Here is an 11,307-nt window from a genome sequence, read left to right as displayed (position 1 = left end):
GCACTTTTGGTTTATATTGAACTGTCTAAATCCCAACAGGCACAACAGAGACGTATACTGACGCAACTGTGGTGGGTACCCATCAGCTTCGTGTCATCTTACCGCCCTCTAGTGATGGAGCTGAGTAGAGCCCAAAAGCTTGGTTTATTTTTTTGGTTTCCAGCAGCCATGGGCAGGTGATAGTCGAGGCTATATCCACTTCCCTTATATGTGACGCATGTGTGAGCTTTTATAATGACATTAAGGGGCTCGAGTGAAGTGAAAACACTGTTCAAATCGACCCACATGACCGGTGATAGTTGTTAGGCTGTCTGTGTCAAAACAGGACAAGTAGACATTCAGTAAGTGCGGGTAAGTGGCTGTGTGCAAACAAAGAAAGGTTCGTTGTTCATCCGATCGATAAACTTCCTTCTTGTTTGCTGTTTGCAACTAAAGAAGGAAAACAAATTGTTAATCTTTTCTTCTTTTTTTTTTCTCCCCCCAAAACACCAATTCGCCCTTAAAACTGTTGCCACCGGTGTATCTAGGCTACATGCTCATCGTGGTCTGCACAATTTATTAGTTTGGAATTAGATCTTTAGGCTTGAAGATATTATAGGCTACACTTGTTAGGCGCAATAACCTTTATACACAAAGAAACATTTCAAAGAATAGGCCCACTGGTAGCCTATAATTATAGGACTACCGCCCAACATTTCAGGGGTCTGCTGGTTGGAAAAAAAAAAAAGCATTTATGTAGTCTAACGGGCACATCTACTACAAAGTTAACGGTTAGGAAATCACCTTACGTCCTCGTTTGAGTGTTTACGACATGGACAGACGCTTTACGTCAGTCGTAAAGCAATGGAGATGACAATACTGATGCGAGATAACTGAAGGCTGAAACGTTACTTTCCAGAATTTCGTCTCTCTGAAGGGTGTTGAATTCCGACACGGTGTGACATATTCTGTGTGCCAACCTCTTACGAGTTGACGTGTCTAAGCAGAGTATTTTATTAATACTCAAGTGTCCCTCTGGTGAGGCGAGACAGCGACGAGAGAGCCAGTGGAAGAAGAATCGCTTTTAGCCAGTCATTGCCATGGCCTCCGAAAGCGGCGACAGCAACATGGATAGAGAAATGATTCTGGCCGACTTTCAGGTTTGTTTGTCCCCGAGTATTGGATTCAGTTCTCTGTTTATCGTTGCTGAATTGTTTGGGGGGCTTGGTGTCAACAACCGTACACACACACACACACACACACACACACACACGGACCCAGACTGGCGTCGTAAACAACAGAGCTCTCAGTGGCTAGCACAGGAAGCTAACAAACAAAAACAGCTCGCTAACTGATTCTGAAGGTAATAGTTAGCCGCAGCGGCGTTAACTAAGATGACGTGCTGCCGGTTCCACCAGCTGAACGTAACCCCGTGTCTTGCGTTTGTATCACGTTTTCCTCGCTTGACATATAACGACAACATAGTTAGTTTTAAAATGAGAGCTGCGACGCTGTCAGCTTGTTTACACTGTTGTCGGGTCAGGGGGTTTTAAAAAAAACCATGAGGACCTACGTGTCCCTAAGAGACATCTTAAGGGTCATTAGTTTAAAATAAAGAAGAGCTGGCTTCGAAATCATGCTTTTCCTTCAAGCTGGCAGAAGTGTAGCTTTCTGTGTGGTTTGTCATTGTGTTTGTTGACGTCAATACTAAGATAATATAAAGCTGGTGTCTCTCAGTGTGTTTGTCTATATACTATATAATACGGGAAAATAAGCCTGAGCACTAACATTGGACAAGTTTCCTTCACTTCTAACTCACATGGTTTGGGTGAAAACAAATATGACATTATGTAATGCTATTACAGACTGTATGTTCAATTAAGCATTTCTGCCTCCTTTCATATTTTGCAAAGCTATTTTATAGGGCCAGGTCTTTTTACGTTGCAGAACTATTCCCAATGTGTTTTGTCTCTGCTGTTTTATAGGAGAAACTAGCAACACACTTTAGTTTGTTTACTGCCATATCCTTAGAACAAGGCTTACATATGTCTGAGCTATTCATTATCTCCTCTTTGGAATTGGATTTTTTTTATAGCTTCTTGAGATGGTTTTACACATTTAACATATCAGCCACTATATTTAATCATCAGCTTGACAAAAGACATCAAGTGTTTTTGTGTTGTGGGGAGTTAAGTAAAGCATGTTGAAATAACAGATGTTGCGCATCTAGCAAAAAGTGAATCAAAATAAATGAGAACAGCAATGTCTTATAAGTCATAATAGCATTGATTGGTCAAAGTAAAATTATTTGTCCAACAGATGTCTTGAATAGCCAACATTTTAAAAATATCCCTTTCTCCCAGCTGTTATAAAAAACAAAAAACAAATGATACTTGCTAAACCTAGCAGTAGTATAAACAAATAAGCAAACACTAAAAACAAATAACAGACCACCGTTACCAGAGACCAGAGTTACCAGAGTCCAACAATTTCATAAATCATTTATATAGTAGCATGTGCTTAATATCTGTGTGTTTAAATGACAATAGCCAGAGGTTCTCATGAATCTTTGTTTTCTTTATGTTGGTAGCTTCAGATAACATTACTTTCTAATTGAAACCTGAGCCTGTTTAGCTTGTCTTTTCTTTATTTTGTTGCAATTAATGTGAAGTAGTTTGTATGAAATGTTTAAAAATAATATGAAATAGAAGTCTTTGCAGTACAATATTTTTTTTTTGCGTATTTATTGAGAGCTGCCTTTCATTTCTTTGATATGATCTGTGGTGCATAACAACTTGAAATCAACAGATTCACAGTCCTTAATGTGAAGACAGCCAGCAAAGTGGTGCTTTCTTATTTATGATTCACTTTGTCCTGTTTTTCTCTCTCTCTCACAGGCTTGCACTGGAATTGACAACATTGCAGAAGCAATCACTCTGTTAGAGCTCAATAACTGGGATTTAGTGGTAAGTCCATTATGTATAGGCACTGGGCCTTGCTCTTTGACAGAAAGGACATCTAGTTCAAGAGGGCAGTTAACATCCCATAACAAGCACTGTGTAATTTTGTTTGAAAAATACGTTTCTTAATTTCACCCTGAAGGATGTCATGTTAATTGGGTAGTGTCAACACCCCTGCCCAACAGAGAAAATGTGTTCTTAGAGGTATTATAGGGTGAAGAGACACTGTAAGAGAGAATGTCTCTGTCAGCTTTTTATTAACTCATTATGAGTCAAAAGCAAGGAACTCTTTACCATGAAGTACATGTCAGAAGGGGTCAGTCTATATTTAGACTAATGCTGGCGGAAGATCAGAGCAGGCAGACAGATGGTGGGGCCTTGAATCACTGCACCTGTAAATCTGATGACTTGTAGTTTCTCTGCAAGAGCTGGTAGTTTTTGTAAACATTGACAAACACTAATCTGTTTATGTATTTGTATAGTGAGCAATTGAAAGTAGGTCAAATAAAAAAAACATTTTTTTTTAAACATTTGCGACATGAATTATTCTTTCGTTCTTCTTGCTTTGATTGTAATGAGTTAGTGGATAGAAGTGGCTTCAGATTTAACTGCATATAGCTTGAGGTTAAAATAGGCACACACTAAAAACATCCAAAGCAGTCATCAAACCACTCCTGGAGTTTGATTTCATTATCCCTCTGGATCATCTTTTATATCTAATATAGTCAATATGCTCCAATTATTTTCTTAAGTAAGAACAAATTAATTGTTCCATGTTGTTAACCCTTCTCACTTCCTCATGTTCTTAAATTTGTAAAAACCCATCTCAGGTATTAATGCCAACAAACTACCAAACGGCTAAGTCTTAACTGTTTTCATTTATCTGTACTTATCTTCATGTGATACTGGTTACTTATGTCTTGTTATAATTATTCCCGAGGACTACAGTCTCTTATACAGAAGGCAAGCTTTTACCACTTAAAGGCCTGTTTCCCCTCTAATAACAAACATAGAGGGTGTTTGATATTAGAGAGTGAAATTTGGGTCAACATCTATGCTATAGTATTCTGAAACAAAGAATAGATAACTTTTTGAAACTTGAAGCTCTTTATCCAAATGTTGTTTTAATCATACAAACAGTCTATCTCTCTCTCTCGCTCTCTCTCTCTCTCTCTCTCTCTATATATATATATATATATATATATGTACTGTATCATCAAAATTGAATTCAGCCATCATTAATCCTCTTTATTACCTTTTGTGATTTTCCATCTTGCTTCCACTTTAACTTCTGATCAATGGAATCAATGGGGCAGAAACTATCAACAAATCAAAAGGCCAGGCACACAAGTGGTGACAAGGGGTATGATTGTGGAAGTATCCGTCCATCATTGCCTTTCATAAAGGCCGACAAAGCTTTTAGTTTGCTTTTCAGTATCACTGGAATTTAAGTCCTTGTTATTTATTTTGATCCATTTCATACAGTATTCACATACTTCCATAAAAAAGGAAGAGTGCACAGATTTTACCAGCATATAACCACTGAGTTAATTTAACTTGTTTAGCTGAAAAGAATAATGAGCGTTCGAGTGCAGTCCAGTCAATTGTCCATTCACACAAAAGCACAGTGCCGACCGTGGATGCTGTGATGTTTGTCCTTTCAGCTTTCTGTGTTGCTGATCAGCCACAGCCTGTTTAAATTTCCCATCATTCTTTTTTGCACTTTAATAGGTTGGGCCTGAAACTCAACAAGCATATATCACACAAACATTTACTAACATAATGGTACAGACAACTTGCCTGGTTGAATGTGGACTGAGTATTCGATTACCTTTGCTGATAATTTCTACTTTAAAACTAAAAACTAAAAGTGTTGTTTTCATTTCAATCGATGCTTTGATTTCAGTTAGAAATATTCAATAAATAACCACAAAATATTTAATCAGATATACATTATTTTATTAGAAAAAATATCCCAGCTTTTATAGTTGAGCATATTTACAGTAGAGACCATGTCAGTGAACTATGAGGGCAAAAAACAAAAACGAAATAATCGTTCATTAATCATAATCGAGGTAAAATGTTCAATTAATCGTGATATTGATTTGAGGTACAATCACCCAGCCCTATGTTGTAATATCTCAAACTAAAACAGGAAAATGAAGATGATAATGTGTTGTATGACATCTTTCCACTTAAATTACAGGCAGCCATCAATGGAGTGATACCACAGGAGAACGGGATCTTACAAAGGTAATTACTATGTCGCCTTGTGTTTACTGTAAACTAGAGAAAGTATGTCAGGTGACCTTACAACACTGCACAAATGTTACCAGAGATTATGCACAATGTATGACTTTGTAATACATTGGGTTTTTTTTCTGTTTCCATGCTATAATGATAATGTAGTATGAGACAGGGCAAAGCAATCTGAATGGTTGGGGTGCAAGCATCTACAGGCACAAATGCAAGTAAAGCAACTGTTAAACACTGCAGGAAATGTGAAACTGTAGCCTGATTGTGTTAGCAGGAAATTGAACTCCTCACCTCAGTGATGATCAGGCAATGTAACCTCACAGATTCAGAGTCTGTCGTCATGTTTCCAAGATCCGAGGTTTTTTACCTCGATTGCAGGGCATACTGATGAAAGTACTTTTCCTGTATAACCTGCTTCCTCTGAGAAATACATGTAGAAGATAGATCTGAAAGTGAGCCTTGTTATAGACATTATATACAGTACACACATTTCCACTTAATGGTTATACATGTGTAACAGAGTTGAAGGTTATTGCTGGTGTTGTAGTTTGATAAATTATATAAAAGACACTGCAACTGCAAGGATCTTTCAGCAACCAGTCGAGTTGAAACAGTTTCTGAGTGGAAAAGGTTTTTTTAAGGGGCTCTGAAGCGCTTCACTTTCGTTCAACGGTTAGTTGACACTCATGAATGCATTGAGCTGATCAGAACCCGCTCAAACTGGAGAGACATTCTGTTTTCACTGATTTATTTTGTTTGCATACTTGTGTGTGCTTGTGCACTGGCAAGCATTTAGTTTAATGTGGTTTAGGCTTTTGGGCCATGAGAATATTGCTGGTGTTTCTCAAGGGCACACATTGCTGTGAATGGAGGCTGGCTGGCAGTGTGTCTAGCAGCCAACACATTTACTAAGTGGCTGGCACGGTTGTGAGTAGGCTGAGGTTGGCCGGTAAACAGACTCTAATGACGTGACATGATCTGGAGCCAGTTGGAGGCTACTCCAACGCTGCTGCTTCCAATCTATTGCTCTTGTGTCCTCTTTAGTAAGCACAGGTTGGGAATTTTAAAACGCTTCACTTGTTCATCAGTAAGCAGAAATCCTTGGGTATTTTCTTGTTGGACTTGATAAAAATGGTCAGTCCTCACACTGATCTGACAGATTGTTAGTTGGTGAAGGTCTTAACAGTTTAGTCTGCTCTGGGAAACCTCACAGAGAAACAGTGCCATCTATATGTAGGGCAGCATTGGAGTAATCCCCAAACGGCAACAACGGACAATTTAACGGTCTTCAGTGTAGTTGTGCCAACTTTGGGTGAAACTGCTCTCATTTGCTGTTAGAGCTAACCCTTAAAGTCCCAAAACTCCTCTTGGCAAGATCATTCTTTTTTTTTTTTTGAGTGAAATATTTTTGATGCTTTATATGTATTGTTTATCTTGTTTTTATCTACCTCTTCCCCCATAACACTGGTGACAGGGTAGTGCCTGGTTCACCATAGTGTCAGTTTTATTTAGTTCTTATTTCTTTCTTAATGGCTCAAATCAAGTGTTTGACTTGACTATGCTTCACTTTTTCCTTTTTCAGAATTTGTATTTTCACAACTTCTATCTTACTTTTACCAACTATTCCAAATCCTGACCTCAGATGGTTTTCATACGCTTTCATCTGACTAAGAAATATTAATTTGTCATGTCAGCTCCATCAACTAGGGGACAAAGAGATAAATACCTTTTCTGTGTGATACACACACAACGATTACAGTGATCGGTCCGGTTTGTTTGTGGATATTTTGTGGTTGTTGACGGCCAACCTTCGCCTCAGGACGAACCTGGCCCCTCCAATAAATATATGGGGCCAAATAAAATAAAGCCTTTGTTAAAAAGCACACTCTCTGGTGCTGGCGCAAGAGTCTGGCACACTCTCTCGTGAGTCAGTTGCCACATACACTTCAAGGTACAAAGGGCACACTTTGTTCATGGTCAGGACACAAAGACATTGTTTACAATGTTGCGTTAAACATCGGTAACACTGAGGATCCAGCGAAGAAAATAGCTAGATAGAGAATTATGAATATTGTAAGGCAGGACACAGAAGGAAAAGACATTGGTTTGTTTAGTTTATTGTCTTGCCATCACTTCTTTTTTGTTCTTGTAACAGAGTTAAGACAAGTTTAATGTGGTCACAAATGTAAGCCTATCCTATGCTTTGTCTCCTGTCCATAATGATGATCAAAAACCTTGAGACTTTTAAGATTTTATATGAAAACTCAGCTATCTTCCACACCTTCCCTAATCGTTTTGCCACTGTGCAGTAACTTTTCCAATGAGGCGAGCCAGGCCAGCATGTACGGGCCTCCTAGCCAATCAGAAGCAGCCGATGCAGCAGCAGGAGGCTCCATTCCTCCTCCCTCCTCTTCGTCTTCGTCCTCCTCTCCTCCGTCGTCCTCCACTTCAGCTTTTTGTCCCAGCAACTCTTCCAGCCGACACATTGTAGAGCGCCAGCCCCGGATGCTCAACTTCAGGGTGGAGTACCGGCAGCGCTCTGTCGAACTGGTACTGGAGGAGGGTAGCACAGTCGGTGAGCACCATAAACAATGCCATAAGACACTGTGTATGATACTTAACATATATCACATTTCCACTTTTTGTACATGAGCTAATTTTTTCCATCCTCTTTGTACATTTTATTTATAGGAGAGATCAAACAACTCCTCGAGACAGAGCTTGGGGTCCCAGTGTCCAAAATGCAGCTGAAAGGATGGAAGAGTGGAGATGTATCAGAAAGTGTGAGTTTCTAAATGTTTCTAATGTGAAAACGAGAAACTAGTGATTTCAGCTAAACCTGAAAACTTAAATATCTTTAAAACATTTAATCTTCATTTATTCTAACATTAACCATGTACAATTTGTCATGTGTCTGCCTATATTTCTGTGGAATATAGATCACATTCTTTGACACATAAGAACATACAACATTACAATTATAACACTAGTACTCAAATATCCTATCACACAATGAGCCTTTCTTAAACCACTCCCTATGTCTCCTCCGTAAACACTGCGCGCTGGTGTGTAGGGTCCGCCACACTCCGTCCTGTCCAAAATCTCTTAGTGTGGAGTGGGAGCGGATTGTTAAACCCTCCACGAGAGTCTACAACGATGCTGGCTTACTGAACTGGTGTCGGGGCAGGTGCTCCGTTCATAAAAGTTTGGGGTTATCAGTGGCACAAACTTAAACACCTTAAGAGAAGATAAAAATAGTATCTTTAAGATTAGAAATCAAGAAGTTAACATTGCATACAGGATGTTATTAACAATTGTCTAGTCTTTAAAATTGAACATGTGTTCATTTGACTGTCATATGTTTATGTTTACATGGTTTTATGTGTACAAAAACGAATCATCTTGTAGACATCAGATTGAAACAATAAGGTGTCTTTAGTCTGCCTAACATTGTTTATGTGGATAGTTATTGTTTGAGTGACATCAAATCACGGTTTTATTAAGGTCCTGTTTCAAATACAGCCCCAAAAGCTAGCGGCTTTATTTCTTTCTTTCACCTTAACCAAAGGTACTTCATTCAGCTGTGGGCATGACATCAGACTGAGATTACTCCGTGCCGTGGTGTGAGTGTGGAGGGACGCCCAATGACAGAGTAGAATCAAATAGCTAGTGGTGCAACGGATCACAAATCTCATGGTGTGGATCGGGTCATTTTACAGATAGGCTCAAAACAAAGAAGATATTTATTAAAATATCCTCTCTTCTCATTTAGACTCAAACTAGTGTTGAGCAAGTAATCTAGTTGCAATTTCAAATGGCTCACAGATCAACTCTCATCTGTTGCACCTCTATTCACGGGCTTCCTCATGTTCCTGAGTTTAAGACATCATCACAAACGTAAACCTTCAAGCAGGTATTCTTCATCATCCACAATCAGTAAAATGTTTCTAAGAATTATAGTCCTTAAGCACAGTCATGTTCTAACAAAAGAGTAAACATTCACATGTATGCACAAACATATTCCCTCAACAAATAATTATCTTCATGGCTATTCATTAACTTTAGTGAGTGACACTATTGAAGTTCTGTGTGTTTTTGTTTGTGTAATCAGACCGTGCTGAGAAGTTTACACCTGCCCAAGAACAACAGCCTCTACGTCCTGACCCCAGAAATTGCCGCTACGGCCAGCACCAGCAATAACAGGTATTCATTTCACATTTAAAACTCTCTTTTTCACCTATTTATATGTAATCTCAGGATGCATCCTCCTCTGCCTTAAGGTTTTTGGTATTGAAATGAGTGTAGTACCTAATAATGAACACTAGGTGGCAGTCTGTGTCCAGTTATGAAGAAGATGCATCCTAATACAGCCAGCAAATATCATTTTCTTTGGAATATTAGAGACATTCGACCTGCCAGTGCACATTTATTTTCTCATCCACTGTGACATTTTGAGGAAAACGTCGACTGCTGCAATCTCTGTGTTGTGTAAATAATAATCTTCTCCTTTCTCTAAAAGCCGGCTATTGTTGTTGAAGGTTATTATGCATCTTGCATAAGCTGCGTATATGATATTGACAATTATTCAGCAGAGCTTTTCATGACTGAAAAATGAGGCTGAAGTTGTACCTTTCTTAATCTGTGTGCACAAACATGCACATGGTTTAACCAAACACTTTTTACATGCAACCCATTTTAGAATGTTTTATAGTTTTAAAATAGAAGGAAGGACATTCTCACATTTAATGCTGTTTCCAAAAATAGTACACATGTGCCCTGTTCAAAATTAAATTAACAACATCAAAGCTAATGTTAGGATTTAGCTAAACTTAGTACATCAAAATTAAAATATGTTTTTAAAAATAAATGAAAATGTCTTGAAATTGACTTTATTTTTGTAAAGGGAAACGTATCTATTTAAATAAGAACTGTCTGGTTTTTCATGCACATGGTAATTTGAGGATGCCAATAAAAAACACAGGTAGAAGGTAGTTTGCTTCGCCTTAACTGTACTCTCACCTTGAATATGAGTTAGGCAGATTTTAATCCAATAGGAGGGATTCACTTTCTAGATAATTGCGCTTGGAGCTTGTAAATCAGTCCACTATAGATATGAGCTGTGGACCGAATCCTGACTGTATAATTATGAACTTAGTTATTTGTATCTACCTCAGTGAGAGATCTTTGTGGAAATAACACGTTTTTACCCTGTTTTTATTAGTTTCTTATGAATATGTATTCTTCTACAATACTTCGGCATGTTGGCGCTTTTATAATCACAGGCTACAAAGCTGTAACCACGACGAGAGGGCGCTGAGTATGAAATAAATAATAATTGAACATAGGCCTATTACTCGGATGTGCCGCAGATTGACAGAGAGACAGAGAGCATTTTGTGTAAATGTGGATGGCAAATCTTGAGAGTACTGTTTTTGTTTTGTTGTTGCTCTGTATAACTCTTAGGTGTATCAGTGAAGTGTATGAAATCCACTGAAGTCTGCAGAGACAAACAGTGGCAGCTGTCTCATATGAACAGGTCAAACATGCATTCAGAGATCCATGTAGTATTTTTAAATGTAAATGTTCGAAAATTATTGTCAGGGACAATTTAGTGGTAGCTTGACATTGGTAGAGACAAGTCAACAACATCCCTACCCTAAAAGCTGCTATAGCGAAAAACGTTTCACTTCTTCCTCTCTTGGCACTTTTCTTCCAATTCGGCAGGTTTGGCAGCAGCTTTTCTGGTGCACTGGACTAAATATGAAACAGTGTGCCACAACATCGGCGTAGTGCTGTTATTGTTGTTAGAAATGATAAATTCACCAAATGCTGTCCTTGGTAAACGGTGGTCTTAATGAAAACACATCAGACTCTGACAAGGGCCCGGGTCAGTCGCCTCACACTATTATTATACCTATTTGTTCCCATTTTCCAATACACACCAGCCTCACACATAAGGGATGGTACCCACTGACAAGGAGGTGTGTTGAAAAAGCTGCATTAAGCCAGTGTTCTCCACCTGGAGGTTGTCCTCGTCATTTCTGTGAATCCGTGGCAGTATTAGCAAACCTTTCTCTCTAAATGTCAGGCAGCTCTTGGAAAATCAAAGAGG

At 38.6% G+C, this 11,307-nt stretch overlaps 1 protein-coding gene across 1 annotated transcript in view; it reads left to right on the top strand.

The window, feature by feature from the left end:
• Nucleotides 1-824: 824 nt before the first annotated feature.
• Nucleotides 825-11,307, top strand: part of faf1 (Fas (TNFRSF6) associated factor 1) — a 59,070-nt gene continuing 48,587 nt past the window's right edge. The window contains exons 1-6 of the mRNA XM_020632142.3: nucleotides 825-1,139; nucleotides 2,877-2,945; nucleotides 5,146-5,192; nucleotides 7,505-7,770; nucleotides 7,887-7,978; nucleotides 9,307-9,398. Coding sequence (XP_020487798.1) covers nucleotides 1,080-1,139; nucleotides 2,877-2,945; nucleotides 5,146-5,192; nucleotides 7,505-7,770; nucleotides 7,887-7,978; nucleotides 9,307-9,398 — 626 coding nt within the window. The 5' untranslated portion in view covers nucleotides 825-1,079. The remainder of the gene's footprint in view (nucleotides 1,140-2,876; nucleotides 2,946-5,145; nucleotides 5,193-7,504; nucleotides 7,771-7,886; nucleotides 7,979-9,306; nucleotides 9,399-11,307) is intronic.

This window comes from Labrus bergylta, chromosome 6 (genome assembly GCF_963930695.1).
Source record: "Labrus bergylta chromosome 6, fLabBer1.1, whole genome shotgun sequence".
Lineage (NCBI taxonomy): Eukaryota > Metazoa > Chordata > Actinopteri > Labriformes > Labridae > Labrus > Labrus bergylta.
The sequence above is the reverse complement of the archived record's forward strand: the minus strand, read 5'-3'. Positions and strand labels throughout refer to the sequence as shown.